The sequence below is a fragment of the Thalia democratica genome, chromosome 1 (genome assembly GCF_965202585.1).
Source record: "Thalia democratica chromosome 1, ktThaDemo2.hap1.1, whole genome shotgun sequence".
In the NCBI taxonomy this organism is placed as follows: Eukaryota; Metazoa; Chordata; class Thaliacea; order Salpida; family Salpidae; genus Thalia; species Thalia democratica.
Window position 1 is genome coordinate 68,369,695 of NC_139165.1, and position 19,162 is coordinate 68,388,856.

A 19,162-nucleotide genomic window follows, 5' to 3' on the forward strand; every position below is an offset into this window, starting at 1 on the left:
CTTGTGGTTTCTAGTTCGCAAAAAATGAAGATAAAGACGTTTGTAACAAAAAATTGGTACTCTGTAGTCTATAACCTTAATGTAGGATAATAATACTATTGTTAGTAGTTTTTTTGGTAGATATTCTTATTACAGCATAATATTTTAATCAAAATCTTTGATACAATAATTTTTGTTCAGCGCACTTTAACAAATTAACTTATAAATATTGTCTTTGTTTACATTTAACTTGATGGAAATTCTAAAAAAAAAAATAAGAATAACCTGCAAACAAAAACTAAACTTTAATAAAAAAATAATAGTTCTTATTTAATGTTGACAAACTATCTATAACTTTACTAATTGTTATGTTTTAACCTTGATAACTCACTAAAAATATTCAATCTAGCATGAGTTTTCCGGAAATCTAAACAAAAAAATTATTTAGAAGATGTTAACATTTCGAACAATTAGCAAACCGGATACCCAAAAAATAAATATTAATACATTAAATTCTACAAAAATAAACAAGTACAAAAAATTTTGTTAAGATTAACAAAAAAATGTCAGGTAAAAAAAAATTGCCCAATAAAATTGCAAACTTAGATATACCAAACATAATAATTAAATTTAAAATCACTTATTATCAACAAACCGTTTATTATTATTTTAGTGGCTTTGTGTTTAAAAACATAGAGAAATTTAGAAATTGGTTATACAATGAAGTTAATATAATAAAATTCAGTCAATGTAGTAAAATTTAGGAAAAGTTTAAATTTTTAGCAAATATTTCACAAGTTTCTCACTAGTATAAAACTCATAGTTTTTTACCACTGACTTACTAAAATAACTAAAAATTAGCTTATAACTTTAACTTACGGAAACCCTAGTTTACATAAAAGCAATATAAAACTTTAGTTAATTTTTTTTATTAGCTAAAGTAGTTTTATTATAAACAGACATAAAAGCAATAATATGTTAGGAATGCTTTTTTTAGCTTAGTATTAAAAAATTAAATTTTATAAAGAAGTTTTAGTAATGAAAATAAATTTATAACAGCTATATGACGTTGTAATTTAATTTGAATTTCATTCTATTTGAATATTTTTGTTAATTGAAAAAAAAAGCGCTCAAAATACAGGGGTCGGCAGGTCAAAAAAAGAACAACTTTTGCGTGCTTTTAAAAACTTATTTTTTACTATTTTTTTTCAACAAAAAAAAGGTGACAGATTATTTTTTAAAGATCACTCTAAAGTCTTTAATTTTATTTTAAAACAAAGTTATATCAAAATAAGCCGACCCCTGTGACCTAGAACCTGGTGCACGAATAAAATTTGATTAACAACTTAAGGTCTACTATATATCACAATAGGAGTGAAACATTGTGTATTTATTAATAACGTATTTAATAAAGTCTTACAGTTATATGAAACTAACTAAATATATTCTTTTTACTTATTTAATATGCTTTTTAACAGTACTTTAAATTTATTTATAAAATTCATTGGTATTGCTTAATAATTTATTTTAAGAATTAGTAGTGCTTTATACTTGTTTTTGTGGTAAAGTTTTTGTTACACGTCATACGCTCTACTTTAATAACGTACTAGAAATGTTTTAAAAGTAGTTTAAAAGAAATTCTTTTTAAATTTGACTATCAGGATCATGATCCCTTCGCATAAAAATATGGTCATAGACCCTGATGTACAAAAAGTCTAGTGATTTACCAGATCCACTAATTAGGATCCAGCCGGATCCTAATTAATAAACTTAAGGTCCGATCGGACCCGGATCTTTTCTAATTAAGATCTGGCCTGATTCGGATCCAAATACTTAAAGTTTTATGTAGTGCCAATAGTGAACAAACATATAAAAATTAATTATTTTAATAAAGCTAGATTCGTACAAATTTTTAAATCATATATTTTGTTGAAAAAGAAACACAATATTATTGTTAAACTGTTTTACTTTTTAGACTAAGAAAAAAATAAATGTCGTACGAAAAAGACAAAAAAATTTATCTATACGAATTCTCACTTTATATTTTAAAATACGATTTCAAGCTACTTGTACGATTGAACTTGAATTTCGTATCTTGTATTATGAAAAATAAAAGCAAATAAAATATTAAAATAATTTAAAAACAATAAACTTTAAATGTTTTTTAATGATAAGATTAAATTAAACTTTTATATATAAAACTTTGAATTAAGAGAAAAATATTAACTTTTTAAGCAACTGTTTAGATAAATAAAACTAATTAACTTAGTAAATAATTTTTACTCAAATTTACGATACTAATCTATAAAGAAATGTATTCTAAATTTTTAAACTTGTAATGAAGAAATAAAATTTTTCTTTGCTCTTTAGAAGCAATCGTTTTTGCTTTTGCTCGTACAAGTTACCAACTTTAGATAATAAACTTTAAGAATAAACAGAAAATAGAGGTGTCGAAAGATACTTACTTTCAAGCCTGACGGGTATCTTTTCTTCTTTGACTTCCATCAAGCTAAGACTTTAGCATCTTTAATTTAGTTGAAAGTAATTTTTTTTCAGCAAAAAAAAAACTTAACATCTGTTTCAACCTCTTGATCAACTGAATCTTGTTACTCGCTTTCGGAGTGTTTGTATTTGTTTTTGTTTCAAACGTGCAGTAGAACGACAAAAATATTTCGTGAAAATCATATGTAGATAGTTGAGTTTTTCAAAATTTCAAAGCAAAAGCACAATAACCTAAGTATAAAACTGAAAGAAGCTGATGTTGGAAATGAAAGTCTTTCCAATAAGCTGGATCCTGAACCGGATCTTAGATCCGGTAGATCACTAAAAAATACTTGACAGTAATCGAGCTACGCACATTTTATTTACTTTAGCTATTTTGAGCTATGTAATAAAATTGCTTAACATAAATAACTTCAACTCTATTTAACAACAAAGTAAACAAACATACAATTGAAAAAGAAACAAAACAGAATATGAAACTTAACTCAGAATAATTAACATTAAAAAAGTAGCATTTTAACTGTATAATGTATTAAGTTTTGTATAAGATAATAATAAAAAATAACTAAAGATACCATGAATTTTAAACTTAAAATGTTGAAATGAAGGTAGTCTGCCTCTTTTAATCTTTTCGTAATGTTTTGTAAAAGACTGAGAAAGTTTTTTTTAAGTGGTTCCTAACCGTTTTTTATTTTTATGTAGATAAAACTTAAACTTTAACAGCAATTTAAGTTAACTATTTAACTACTTAGCTTATCTGAAAACTACTACATAACGGACTTAATATATTATACAGTTAAAGTATTATTTTTTAACCACTCAAACTTAAATAAAGAAACTTTCACTAGTAAACGAAATATAGTCTAAATCAGTTGTCTTCACGGGGTGTGAACTTTATTTTGAATTTTAGGAGAGGTTAAGGGTGCACGAATCTATTTTAAAACTTTCAGGCAATTTTTTAAAACTTACACTAGTTAATTCGGAGTTTTGGATAAAGAGCAAATAATAATAAAGAAAGCTTTAGGCATATTTGAGCGGAGTTTTGAAACTTACACTAAATATTTCTGAAAATTTTTGAAACTTACATTAGATTTGTGGTTTTTACAGTGTGCACCCATGCAGACTAGTGTACACGAAAACGGAGTTTTAAGGTGCCCCATAATCGTCAAAAGAATCACAAAATCTACTTTAAAATTTACACTAAATATTCTGGAGTTTATGATGAAGAGCAAAAAAAAGTATCAGGTATATTTGAGAAGTGTTTTGAAACTTACACAAGATATCTGGGTAAATTTAAAAAATGTTAACTAAAATGTTAGGAGTTTCGAGCTCCGGGTGCACAGAAATGTTTTATTCTAATTTAGGGTGTACAAATTCCAATACCGTGAAGACCACTGGTCTAATATATAACAGTAATTTCTGGAACTAGATTAGACAAAAGTGTCATAAGATCCCAGTCAACAAACTCTCTAAGAACTGTCTAACTAGAAAAATAAACTATCACTATATTTTTGAGACGTATGACCACTATAACAGAATTTAACCATTTATAATTTATTTATCTAACTCTTACTTCAAAAAAATACCTTTCAGAACCTTTCAAAGTTGCGTTGGTCTTTTAAATTATTTAAAATTTTAGTCTACAGTTGGGTAGGTGTCACTTTTGCACGAAGGGAAACTTTTGCACAAGGTGACTCTTTTGCACGAGTATCACTTTTGCACGAGGGGACACTTTTGCACGGCGTCACTTTTGCACGCAGGGTCACTTTTGCACGAGTGGACAATTTTGCACGGCGAATATTTTGCACAAGAGTCACTTTAGCACGAGGGACACTTTTGCACGGCGTCGCTTTTGCATGGAGGGCCATTTTTGCACAGGTTGAAAAAACCTTAATTTTTTTTATTAACTTTTTTTTTTTTGCTTTCACTACTACCCCTAACCCAGAGATCGGCTGCCTTTTTCGCGGGCCAATTTTCTTAGAAAAATTGCTCGCGGGTAGCTTTATTTAGAAAAAACTTTCGAGGGCCGTATTTATTTAAATAAAGTTCTAGTAATCAGTAGAAAAATATTATTTTAGTTCAAAAATGTGATAAATTAAGCAATGGCAGAGCACTAGTAAAGAATATTTATTGAGTTAAGAGCCTAACTGTAAGTTTTGATTACAAAATCTTTAATTTTTATTGAAAAGTTTTTTTTTGTCCAAAAAGGAGCTCGCAGGCGGCAGATTTTGACTTTGAGGATCGTAGTTTGCCGACCCCTGCCCTAACCCTTACACTCGGTCGGTAAACTTATTATTTTACTTTTTTAAGTTTTTTTATTTTTATTTTTTTGTTTTTCTGTGTTTTTTGATTAATAATTTTTGTTAGGTATGTATATTTTTTTCTATCACTGTTACCCCTAACCCTTAACCTCGGTTGTTAACTTTTTTTTTCCTACTTGTTTTTTTATTAGTTTTTTGTTCAAATTTTTTCTATTTTATTTTTTCTTTTTACTTTTACTGTTACCACTAATCCTTACACTCGGTCAGTAAATTTTTACTTTTTTTTATTAATTATTTTATATATATATATATTTATATATTGATTTTACAATTTTTTTTTCTTTTATATGTTTTTTACTCTCGTGCAAAAATGACCCACCGTGCAAAAGTAACGCCGTGCAAAAGTGACCCGTTCTCAATATTATTTATAGAATATTTTTAAGTTTACTTATACTTGAAGATAGTATTTTTAGTTATTGTTAAAAGTTTAATTTAGTTTATACTTTATATATAGATGCACCTGGCTTAAATTTAAGCAAGTTTCTAAAACTTAATAGTATTTGTAGGTTTTAGGTCTTTTACATTTTATTCATAACTTTTATAATCAATATATATAACTGCTTTATTAAAAAATACATTGAATTATTTTATTTTAGATATATTCGTTACACCAAACAAACCGTATATATTAGGACTAACTAAAACGAGATTTAAAGCTTATATGCATATATTTCTTCTATAGGAAGTACCTTGGTTTCATCAAATATAATTTTTTTTGATAATTCAGACTCAATTTTTCTACATGTTCAATCCAAAAAAAATCACTAGCGGTTGTTACATCCAAATAATTATAAAAAAATATATTTATTTTTATATTTATTTTTTCCCAGTTACGTTTGAATCAATGAGAATGATCTAGTTTTATTATTGTTTTTCTATTAAGCCTGTTTACAATAAATCAGTCTGAAATATTTAAGTCCTATATCGGTTGAACTTACCTGTAGGTACGTGTTTTGTTCTAGTTTTGTGTATAACAATGTTTAATCTGCGAAAAAAATAATTTTGTTCTGCAAATCAGTAGTATGTAGTTAAATCAATAAAAGCTTTAAAACTTAACCTTGTGTCACTACAAAATTAATATTTTTATAGATTGAATCATATTCCCCGAAATGCATCAACTTGTTCTTTTCAATGAGATATGATTTCAACTATAAGTACTTTTTTTTTTTATACCATAAAGTTCAAATTTGTTTAGGAAAATTTCTCTCTTCATTATCAGCTTTACTTAGATCTAGTAAGAATGCAAATACCATATGGCTCTTATAAAATGTAGACAAATCTTTTTCAACAAACTCAGACAAAGCTAAGGTTTTAGAGTTACACTATTTGAAACTAAAAAGAGATTTGTTTAATTAAAATGCTATATTTTGTTTAAAAAAAACTATGCAAACGGTTGTATATAACTATAGCAAATATTTCATCTAAACTAGATAAATTTAAAACGGCCTAAAATTTTCAGATAATGCTTTTGATACTGGCTTGAATATGGGTACTACTTTTCCCAATTTCAAAGTAAATCGGTACTTACCTTCATTATATGCCTAATGAACTAGATCACCAATCACTGGAGGTACGAGAATATTGATTAAAGAAATCTTCATAGAATGCTACCCTCACATTTTCCTTTGTACAAATATAACTTTCAAATAACGTTATTTAATAAAAATTATTTTATATCCAACCAGAAATAACTGCTGCTATATTTTTCACATCACTATTGTTGAGTAATACGTTTTTTTATAAATTTAAGGTTTTTTATATATTAAAAAATGAGTATGAAGTTTATTCACTTTATCATTTGAAAAATCAACCATGTCCAGCCTCGTATTGGAATTAATTGTCTATATTTTGTTTATTACTTATATAACATATTAATAAAACTTAAATTTTTCTTAACAATCAAAAGTTTTTATACTTTTAAAGTTACAACTTGTTTGATAAAAAATGAAATTTTTAAACAGAAAAATTTAAGTTTAAGTTGTAAATATTCTTTGTTGTACAATGTACATATTTCAGCTTTTTGCAAATTGATTATTAACATCATGAAATAAAGAAAATCAATCAAAACTATCATATAACTAGCATACCTTATATTGTTTTAATAATATTGATTATTACAATTTGAAAAAAGTTTTAGATGTGACGGATGACTTTTTGTTTTCAATGTAAGTGTTAGAGTTTTAGTAAATACTATCTATTTTTAAAACTTTGTAGGCAAAATATCTGCAAAACTTCAGTATTTTTCAAATTTAAACAAGTTCACAGTTTAAAAACGTACATGTTAAGGCGGACAAAATAAAATCATTATGCTTTGTTTCAAAATTATGGAACGTAAGTTTATTCTATTCTGTTAAAGTTAGAAACAGTAATTCAGTTTTATAACTTTTTTAGCTAAATTATTAATAAACTTTTAAAAAGATTTTTGAAGTTTATTTAAAAAAATATACGATACTAAACCTAAAGAATAAAGACAAAAAAGTTGTATATTGTTTATTGAACGATAAAAAAAGCGCTCAAAAAGTTTGGTCTAAGGACCTGGTGTACGAAAAAAACCTTTCGGTTATCGAGTCGTACACTACCTGTTAATACAATTTCTTACGAGCTTTTACAAATAATTTTTTACCTTCTAATTATTTGAATCTTTAGTACTAAAACAATCAATTACGCGAAATGAAAGAAAAGAAAACTAAACGAAAACTAACTGAACTTTGTGTTTAAAAATGTACTTAAAAACTTGTCTAATAACACAAAAACTAAAAAAGTAAATATAACTTTAAAATAACTTATAAAAGGAGATAAAAAATACTAATAGCAAACATGTGAATACTTATATGATAGGTTACAACTTCTTTAAAGAAGGTAAAATTGTAACACGCTGAAATATTTTTACGTTCAATTTTATCAGTATTTTGTGCTAAAAGTGTAATTTATATTTTTTTACTTATAATTTTACTTGAACATTAAAATAAATTTCATATTTAGAAGATAAAAAAAATACAGTATAAATTTTTCAATACTTTTAAAGAAGTGAATTTTACCATAACTGAACTTAGCTTTTATAAATAAAAATATAAAGATAAGTACTGTAACATTTACGCACTTAATGAAAAAAAACCAACATTAATAAATAAAAATAATTAAAACAACAAATTTCCTCATACTTTATAATATACTTTTTTATATTTCAAATACTTGTCTAAGTCTAAAATTGTATTGATAGAAAGCAAACAGTGTTTGCAAACATAAAAAAGAAGATTTTTTTAAAGTTTTCGCAGAAAAAGAGATTGTTTAGCACAAGTTTACTTGAAACAGTTATCTCAGCTTATCATTTAAATACTTAATTTTATGTTAAAGAGTATGCAGCTATAACTAATTTTGGCATGCTAAAAAAACAGAAAAAGTTTGTAAGTATTCTGAACTTAATTCAAAGTGATAATCTTAAAAAATAGTCTAAAGAATAACCAGATAGAAAATGATCCAATCTAGACTAAGTCACTGTTGTTGTAAAAAAGCAAATCAGCTTTTGAAAAAAAAATAAATAAAAATTATTTATAGGTATTAAATGACAAATATTATTAACTCCTTAAACAAAAGTAAATAGACGAGTAGCAATGATCAATAATGACCTTGATAATAACTATTAAAATATAACTTTTAAGTTCATTCTGGAACTTTCAAAAATGACTTATATTTTTAAAACATTATGGTAGCTTAGTGAATAATTTCCTACCTTGGTAGGATAGCGATTTATGACCTATCTTACTGTTAAATCTAAGTAGGAAAAAAATTGTTTCTTAAGACCACGTTTAATATTTATGGACATCTTTACACTTTTATAGTAATTATTAAAGTTAGCTGGTAACAAATTATTATTAAACTTAAACATAAACGGACCTAATTCATATAGATACAGACTTTAAACATATAATATTTTTTTGAGTTTTTAATTTTTAAACACTATCATCATATTTCTTATAATGTATGCATCTAAGTGCTCTGTACATGAGAACATTGATATCACTTTTACATTTTTTATTTGCTTTTCCCCAGCACAACAAGCCATATCTAACATTGCTCATAAGCAAAGAACTAAAGATCAAGTATAATACTTTTTCATTTAAGAAGTGTATGATTTTCTATAATACACCAAATGTTTTTTTTGTAGTTTTGTTTTTATTGTTTCTATGTGTTCTGACCATTTTAAATTTCTGTCTCAAATTGTTCGCAAATATTTATTGCTATTTGTCTTTGTTATAACTGTTTTACCTATTTTTAAATAAAAATCTATATTTTTCCAAAAACTAATTTTTGATTGATGTAAAATCATGCCTTTGGTTTTATTTAGGTTTAGTTAGAGTTTGTTTACCATAAGCCAATCTGATATCTTTTTTAGTTCTGTATTAAAACTTTTAATATTATTTAAGTATGTGTTTTTTGTGAATGTAATGTATAGCATTGTGTCATCTGCAAAGTTTAGGACGCTAAGACTAGTATTATTCTGTAAGTCATTTTTATGTATTAGGTATACCAACTTTTGAGCTAAAACTTTAATGCTTAACCAAAAGTTATATAACCAATTTTTTCAAAGCTTATATTTAAAAATACTTTTAATATTAATTACGTTTTGTTTCGAATTTTTTTTTTAATATTTTGTTGTATAAAAAACAATTGTTTGTAGTATTTGTCTTAAGTTTTTAAAAGTACTGTCGCAAATACATTTATATAAAAATGTAACAAGCAGTTTACAAAAAGTTGAAAATGATTGTAAAAAAATAGGAAAGGGTTACAAATGCTATTTTCTTTTTAATGATTATTTCCTACAAAGATAAAAATTATTGTTAAGCTGTGAAGAAAAAAAACTATTTTAAGTATAAATTTCCAAATTATTTTATTTTAAGATAAAAAACTTTACATTGCGTTTATTAGCTTTAAATCTACAAATCAAGATATGTTTAAAAAAAACTATCCATAATTAAAACGTTTTAAATGTGTAGCAGTAAAAGTTTATTTGAAAGTACTTACTTCTTAACATTTTAGCGTAAAATTAACAGTGACATGAATTTGCCCCAAGGAGGTTTTCACCAACCATTATAATCAAACTTATTTTTTAGCAGATTTTAAGATTTACAGTCGCAAGTAATTACACTTTCAGGTTTTTAGTTTCGGTTTGGTTTTAAGTTTTTTTTAATCTAGACTTAATTAAGTAAAAGTAGATTTTGCATGATCCAGATTGTTTTGTATGAGTGTTTTCTTTTCTTTGTAACTCAAAAAATACTTAGTGTATTGAAAAACTTTGAACAACATATTTTCAAGTTTTGTTGTTATTTTAACCTACATAGTACAGATTAAAAGTTCTTAGAACTATGGATACATCTTAAAACTGTTTTTAGAACTAAGTTCATACTAAAATAAATAGCATAAATTATATTTTTACACATTCTTGTATATTATTAATACTTATTTACTTAACAGTTGTTAGGAAAACAGTCAAACATGACAATACAATTTGATGATCATTTAGTTACTTAGAAAAGTTGATGTTTTTTTATAGTTTCATTTATTAAAGATTATAGTTTTTAAATTTTGATACTTTGAATATATGCAAATTTAAAAATGAAGTATTATTGTAATCAAAGTTAAATAATATTTTTTATTAGAGATTTCAGAACAATATTCCAATTAATACGTACTTAATAAAAATAATACTAGTTACAATATTTTTTAATATAATTGTTACAAGCTTTATTACAGTACTAAACTGAACAGTAACAAAATAATATAACAAATGAAGATATTTACATTGTCATTAAAAAAACGTGTACGTTACGAAATCAAATTTTTATTGTTTTTATTTCTATTTAACTAATTATAAACTATCAAATTAAGAAAGGGAATGTTTAATAAATGTTAATGATTTTACGTTTAATCGCAGTCTTTATGAAACACGAACAAAATGTTTGATAAAGTGAACACAAAACACCAAAACCGGTTGTTCTGTATAAAATAAGTAGGTTAAAACATAAAACTAGTTTTTCTACTAAACCTCTGTTGACAACAAACTAGTTTTGATAGTACTTTTAACACTTTGTTTTATACTTGCTTAAATTTAAACAAAACAGTTATTTCAATTCTACTCACAACTAATATTAGTTTTACTTCGTCTTTGTATATATTTTTATGCTGTTTTATACAAACTTTAATTTTACGTTAAACAATAAACAGCTAAAAAATAACAAATTTGTTAAAACTTTTAACTAGATAAGTAAAATAAAACTTCTACTTAATGTTTAGTAATTTAGAACGCATGTTTAAAGAAAAAAGTATTTTTTTACCGTATTAACATGAAAAATTTAGGTTTAAAACTAGTTTGATCAGGAATAAAAGCCCCAAAAAAACAACAAAAGTATTTCAATTTTCAAAATTGGTGTTTGAAATTTTTTTTTATATAAAGCTACTTTTGTAAGCTTATTTTTTATTCACACATGTTTTAACTCATATCTGTTTTCAAGCTCGACTGTAATTTTTTTAAACTATCTAATTAGCTCGATATTCATAATATGACTCGATAAGTAGTTTTTTATAAAGTTATAAGAAATAATGAAACATTGCTAAGTTTAAAAATTTAGACAATAAATTATTACTATTCACTTAAATATAATATATTTAATCCTTAGTACATAAAAAAGCATATGAAAGACCACAAAAACTTTAAAAATCTACCACACAATGATAAAAAATTGGAAGATAGATTTTGACTTTTTTATGCAGTGTTAAAGTTAGAATAGATAATAAGCACACTGTGAAAACCATCCACTATGGTGAAACTATGACAACAAAAGATAAGTTGTGTATAAAGAAAATTTTGAAATTAAAAAATCATCAGCTGTAGAAATGACGGAATATGTGCTTTGATTTGAAACCAATGTGGTGAAACATACTTAATCATAAACAATTTATATATAAGTGATGTCGACAGCAAAAGTTTGGAGAAAATGAACTAAAATTAAAAATCTAATTTTAAGATTATCACTACTTCGAAGAAAAAAAGAGTTTTGCAAGAACAATCCTTTTTTTCCCAAAAGTTATTTAGAGAATATTTTTGTAAAAATAAATCATAAAAACGTAGACACAAAATGTTTTATAGAGTGTACTTAAAATGCTGCTCACATTAAAAGCTTAAAAATTATGTTGACAAATTAGAGTTTAATACTTAGGTTAGAAAACTATGATAAATTTTAAAGACTTTTTAAGTTTAATAAAAATGTCTTAAATTGTTCGAGTACTGTTATTGTAACAAACGCTAACAACAGATATAGTATACCTTGAGTTAAAGTTGAAAACTGCTTTAGTTAAAATTAGTTTTTATAACAAAACACACGAAACTTAGTGTTAAAACTTTAAACAACACTTTAAAGTAAAATAACTTACTGTATTAAACTTCTTTTATTAATTTATAATAATGCTTTATTTAGTCGTAGGTACATCTCAAAAATTTAACTAAAAGTTCAAATATATAAAATGCTACCTAGATATAATATTATTTTTTGCCTTAAAAAGTTTTACTCCTTATAAAGTTTTTAGAAATATAAGTTTCTTATTTTTTAGTTTTGTTTATCCTAAAAAAAGAATATTTTTTACAGATATATTTTTGATATGTTTAAAAATCTTCGAGTTGTAATTCCATTTTTAGCTTTAATTATAGTTCTTAATCTTGTCTTAAACGTAAATTTGAACTATAACTACCGTTTAAAAGACTTAAGCATACTTCGCCGCAAAAATGAAGAACTTAAAAGCATCAATTCATATAAAGAAAAAAACTTTTTGATAAATAAAAGGATAGATCTAAAAGAAGTTATACCTGAAAAAAATGAAGAAATAAAAAAAGTTATCACACATAAACAACAAGACTTTTCAATAAATAAAGGGACTGATCTAAAAGAAACTTTACCTGAAAAACAAAATGTATTCGAAACAAGTTATAAAACAGTTAAAAGTTATACTGCACCAAATGTTGTTGTTAATAACAGTCAAATAATACATTTTCCAAACAAAGTAATCAAAAACAAAAGTACAAAAATAAATTTACGTCGGTCAAAATACTTACTGCCTATTTTATTTGGTGGACCCAACAACCAGCTAATTGGTCTTCGAGAGTCTGTATATATCGCTATACAGTTGAACCGTACTTTAGTTTTACCTTTGTTTAGAAAACATCGAACTGACAACAGGTATGTAGTTATATTAATTACTAGAAACTTATTTATAGAGTTTCAAACAGCTTTTAGTTTAAGTTATTAAATTAAGCAAAAACCTAGGCTAATTTTTTTGAACCAATTGTACTAAGGTTCTTTATTTTTTTTTTAAACTATAATTTTTCACAGTTCTGTCTTTATTGATGCAAGACATCGTATAAACCTAAACATGCTCTACAACTTTATTCCAGTAATTTCATTGTCTGATTACAAAAAAAGATGTCACTCAAAGATAGATGTGATTTTTAGAACTCGTCAAATGACAAACATATCGTATGACAACTTTCACAGAAGCTATGGTCTAAAACTACCTGATGATGAAAAATTTTATCAACAGAACTTGAACGGCTCTGAAATCTACCCTGTTAAGGTTTTTTAAAAATATCTAAAATGTTTCAAGTCCATTAACTTTAATTTTATAAATTGTAATCTTAAAATTAAGTCTAAACTAAGTTAAAATAAAAAGGCGTGTAAGCATTTTCTTAGTTTGAAAAAAAGTTAAAACGTTTTAAAATTACTATTTTTTTAATAGTTTTTCAGATAAAGTCTATAACATTTAAGAAAATTTTAATGGTTACTAGTAATCGAATTGCTTAAATTTTTCATATTAGTTTTAAAATATTTTTTATTTGGTTGTTTCTTAAAGTTTTTCTTTATGTCTAATATACGATTTTTTTTAGTATGGTTGTCATTAAATTAATATTTTTTAAGTTGTGAAAATATATAGAAAAAAAAAATTTTTAGAAAAAAAGGTGTTATACTGTTTTTTATTTTATATTACTATAACTATTTTTCATTATTAACAATATGTATTTCATACTATTAACAGTGTAAACAAACTATTTACAACACTGATCACTTTATCATCACTTCCTAATATTAATAATTTCTGATATAAAAGCTAGAAGTATACTTTTTTTTAAATAGTACATTAAAAACCACCAAGTTTAATTTGAAAGTGATAAATAAATAATAAGCTTTCTACAACGGTTTAAAGTATTGAAAAAAATTAAAAAAAATAGTAATTAACCTATTATTTAATTTTTTTAAGAGCATAAAATTTCCGAGAAAGAAATATTTAGCTAGAAATAAAATGTATAAACTGAATTCATCAAAAGAAGATATTAGACAATATTATAACTCAAGCGTTAGTTTTGTTCTGCATCTCAATACTTTGTAAATATATTTAAAAAAAATAAGTTGTATGAGTCTGTAAAACATGAAAGTAAAAAAAAATTGCCACAAAAAGTTAGTTATCTAGTAGATTCAATTAGCAAAATCAGTTGAACTTTTCTTTTTATAAATTACTTATAAACTTTAACAAAAACAAACTAAATTCGTTGTTTTCAATTAAATTCTTCGTTTTTGTATATTTTTTTTACACTTAGAATTTGAAACATTATTGTAATAGAGAGCTTGCGGCATGCTTCTTTGGCCATTTCGAATTATAGAGGGATTTGAACAGGTCTATCCTAAAAAACCATCGCCTAAAAAATTTAGTAAGTCATCTTTTTAATTAGTTTGTTTTTAAAATTAGAATAAATATTTTTTAGTCATTCTACTTTAATTTATTATACAACATTATGCTATAGCTTTTTTTTAAACTTAGTATTTTGAAAACTCGATAATAACAAATCTAAAAATTTTAGAAAAATTACTTTTATAGTTATATTGTTTAATTTTGAAATAGTTTAACATTTCTTGTTTATATTGTTTTTTTATGTAAACTTTTTTAAATAGGCCTGAAAAAGTTAAATGACACTGAGTTGTACTCAGAAGTTATAAGAAACACACCAATACCAAGCCACATAACTCAGCTAGCTTTAGACTTTATTAAAATAAAAATGAATGGATCTATAAGTTTTTCAGTACACTGGAGATTTGATTATAACGATTGGGGAAAAAAGTAAGAGACTCGGATAAATATCGACTATTGCATTTCGAATTAAATATTGTTAAAGATTAATTATTTGAATTAAATAAGTTTTATAATTAATCACTTAGTTGTCAATGTTTTTATTTTGGTTTAATATTCATTTTGTAGTTTTCATCAAAACATTGAAAAAAAATTAAAATCGTTCACTGTGCAGTTGTTCATTAACCAAGTAACTCTAAAATATTAGAAAATTGAAACTATCTAGTCCTTTTTAAAGTTTATTACTTTTAAACTAAAAGTCTTAAACATTACCCGTTAAATCTTTGAATAAATTAAAAAATAATAGTAAAATTTCTTATAAAATGCATTAACTATTATTTTCTAAATTTGTTGATTGAAATAATAAAGTTATTCGCTTGATTATTTAGCTACAATTTTGTATTAAATGCAGCTTTTTTTCAGTTATATTTTTTAGACTTGATTTTTTTAAATGTTGTAAGTTATCAATATTGAGTTTCGGTTAAAGTAAAAACTGTTTAAGCTTTTAAAATATTAAATGTCTTTTTATAAGTTTCAAGTTGTATAATTTCTGAAAACTTAATAATAACACAACTTTAAAATGTATATTAGAAAAAGTTAAATAAAATGTTAAAAGAAATAACCTTTGTTTGTAAGTAAAAATAAAGTAGGTATTTAGATTTTTTGTTTATAAAACAGATCTTTTAAACAGGTGCACAGGTCCTGTGAAGTGGGGCCCTAAAGCTAGGTTGGAAATGTGTGAAAGAATGTTGAATCTTACTCCTGCTAAGCTTGCAGATATTATTAACAAAAAAATAGAAAAAACATTTTCTTCTAATTTGAGTAATACACGTAGAACCATATACATTGCCACACCACCTTCTCAGCTCGATTACATAAATAAAGTATCACAACTACTAAGTGCAAAGGTTAATTTTTTGAATAATTTTATCTAAACCACGTTATTAAAAGTATCTTTTTAGTTATAAAAAGCTTGATTTGAAATTCTTAGATAGTTTTTTGGCAAGTGCAAAATTTTCCCGATAAATAGACCAAGTTCAAAGTCTTTCCAGTCTAAAAACTCTCGTAAAAATTTTCTCTTAACCTAGAAACCGCTAAATACTGCGTAAGAGCTCTCAACAATTTTTTAATATTAATTGTTTAATGTGTTTGTCTCAACTTTAAAAATTGTTTATTATTTTTCTAGAATAAAAGTTTAGAAAATATTCTGTAGCTATAATAAACTAACGAACGTATCTTAACTTTAATTTATTTTAACTTAGAAAACTTAATATTATATTTACTACAGATGTTTACTACAAAACTTTATTCCGACTAACGGCGTTTCACTGCTCTCAAATAAATTTAAGAACAGATCTACGGAGTCTTTAAAATATTTTTACACATTAGAAAAAAAAAGCATGTATAGTTATGTATAATGTTTATGTGAGTAGTAACTATAAACGAACTTTATGGTTTAAAAACAAAGTTTGGAATAAAAACATAAAAATATAAAATTTTCTATAAAAATTACAAATTTAATAAAAGCACACACTAACCTCAAAAAAACTATTCACATAAACATTATACATAACTATACATGCTTTTTTTCTAAAGTGTGTTAATATTTTAAAGACTCCGTTGATCTGTTCTTAAATTTATTTGAGAGCAGTGAAAAACCGTTAGTCGGAATAAAGTTTTGACACAAAAACATCTGTGGTGTATATTCCGATAAGCTTAGCTTATCAGGATCTCCAGGATTTAACGCCTTTTAACGTTACATCTTATTATATTTATTACCTTTTTATCAGTAAATACTAGTTTCAAGTTTCTTCATCAAGTTTTTTTCTCAAGAAGCACTATTTACTAAAGTTATTTAACTTAACGAAAATTTATAATTAAGCACTATTAATAATATTATATATTTTTTAGATTGTACCTAATATTTTCGAGCGACTAAGTTTTAATTTGTTAATTAAAAAAAAACTGGTCATTGTACTCTTTATAAACTTAAACTTCTATAACATATTTCACTAAAATTTCTTGTTTTCTTATTTAAACTTTCGAGCATTTTGTTTTTATTTTGTTTAGTTCTTACATATACTAGGTAAAAAACTTTAACATTTAAGTATAATAAGTAGTATTGTTGATATAAAACCCTTCTACTGAATAATTAAATAAATAATATTTTCGAACATTAAAAAACAGTGTTATGATCAAAACTTTTTAAATCTTTGTAGTGGTTCAAGTTTAAGACATATTAAAAAGCTTCGAAAACTTATTAATAAGTTTTAAAAGTGTAAAACTATTAAGATTAGATTATCATGGTGTTAATCTACCTTGCAGCAAGATAAAAAACTTAATTTACTTAGTGATACAGTTAAAGTAATTTGACAGTAAAACTTGTACTTAAACAACTACTTTTAAGTTAAGAAAAATTAAACAATCTTTAATAGTATATATACATTTAAGTTTAGCTTAAAAATTAAGTAATATTTTCTTCCCATAAAAATGTTTTAGGGTTACTTGGTTTATACTGGTGATCAAATAAAAGATTACTGGATGAAGTCTTTCAAAAAGTATAAATGGTTGTGGACAGATGTTATGGATATTTTGTCAAATGTAGAAATGGAGATTTGTGCCCGTTCTAAAGTCTTTTTGAGGTATTTTCTATTTATCGTTAATAATAGTGTTTATAAATTTTTTTGAAGTTTGTGATGCTGTTAAAAAGTAAAAAATATCAAAACACAACTCAGATCTAATAAAAACAATTTAACAGAAACTTTTATTAAAATTAACTAACTATTAGTTAATACTATATTGTTTTTTAAAGTTAAGGGATTTAAACATTTTTAGCAAACTTACCTTTAAAATTTAGCTTAATAATTTAGCAAATCAAATACTTGTTAGCAAAATTTTTATGTTTTTATGATATTTTTTAAACTGTCCATTAGCATTTTAACTTAAGAGTTTTAAGATTTTCTACAGCAGTGACAAAATTATGTAAGTTTAAACTAAGTTCAAACTTAGCAAACAAAATAAAAAACATTAATACTGTTCATTAATTGACTAGATTGTTCCTTACTAAAAAAAGAATAATAAATGATGTAACTTTGTGACGAATTTAATTATAATTAACATGGTCTCCTTATTTTTAAAGAATTACTACGAAAATAAATCAAAATTATTTTTTTTAGACTTTAAATATTATTGTCATATAAAATCGTTAGCTATATAAAGCAAGCATATAAAAAGTATTTACATGTATATAGTTAATAAGACTTTAAATTTAAATAACTTTTGAAAACTTTGCTTAATTTTCAGCTCGTTAACATCTTCATGGTCGGATATCGTTCAGCTCAGAAGAAGAGCAAAACATGTAAAGTATTTAAAATCCGACGAAGCCATGGAACTAATTGTTAAAAAAGTATTAGAAACCGAAAGTTTCAAAAAAGATACTCACTAAATTAAACTTTGTGTATCATTTAATCAATATTTAAAAAATAATAATTCAATTTAAAATCCATTGACTTCGAGTATTTCTACTCCTTATTTATGATTTTTTATTTTTCAATCATTTTCTATTATAAAACTACCTCAACCGAAAATATTTTTTATCATGTTTAGCCAATATTTTTATTTAGTTTTAGGAAAATTATTTATATCTGCAAACTTTATAAAACGAAAGTTTGTAAAACAATAATTGATTATTGTAATAATATAAGAAATTATGTCTAACGATTGTTAAAATAAAATGTAGTATTTTGCTTATTTGTATTATTTTTAATTAAAGTATTTTTTAAAGATCTTTAAAAAAAGCTTAAGACGTTGACAGTGTTTTTATGGTACTTATTTAATATTCAAAATCTAGTAATTTGTTTTATTAGCAACACTTTGTACAAGCATAACTTTTGTAGTTACTTTCATTTTGAAAAAAAAACATAAGCATGAAAACATGAATTAAACAAATGAACTTATTTTCGAGATAAAAAAGGTCAACAAACTAATTATTTTGCTGAATTCAAACTTAGCATGAAAAAGCTGTTTTTTATCATGTTTCTAAAATAAACTAAAAGTACGTAATCAATTTATTTAACATGAACTCTTGATTTTTTGATTTTTTAACCATAAAACTGTGCAGGTAAATTTAAACAGTAGTATTTAAAGTTTTCATATTTTTAGGAGTGTTTTTGTATTGTTCTATTGTAACTATT

At 24.3% G+C, this 19,162-nt stretch overlaps 1 protein-coding gene across 1 annotated transcript; it reads left to right on the forward strand.

The window, feature by feature from the left end:
* Positions 1 to 10,755: 10,755 nt before the first annotated feature.
* LOC145838266 (uncharacterized) lies at positions 10,756 to 18,414 on the forward strand. Its single transcript, XM_082945834.1, has 9 exons — positions 10,756 to 10,790; positions 12,872 to 13,030; positions 13,184 to 13,424; positions 14,106 to 14,201; positions 14,466 to 14,553; positions 14,795 to 14,960; positions 15,661 to 15,877; positions 17,469 to 17,611; positions 18,273 to 18,414. The coding sequence occupies exons 1-9, from the start codon at positions 10,756 to 10,758 to the stop codon at positions 18,412 to 18,414; spliced, it is 1,287 nt and encodes a 428-aa protein (XP_082801960.1).
* Positions 18,415 to 19,162: the final 748 nt, after the last annotated feature.

Coding starts and splice junctions, on each gene's coding strand:
- LOC145838266 (XM_082945834.1), top strand. CDS start 10,756: ATGTTTGATAAAGTGAACACAAAACACCAAAACCG. Junction 13,031..13,183: donor AAACATCGAACTGACAACAG/GTATGTAGTTAT, acceptor AATTTTTCACAG/TTCTGTCTTTATTGATGCAA. Junction 17,612..18,272: donor CGTTCTAAAGTCTTTTTGAG/GTATTTTCTATT, acceptor CTTAATTTTCAG/CTCGTTAACATCTTCATGGT.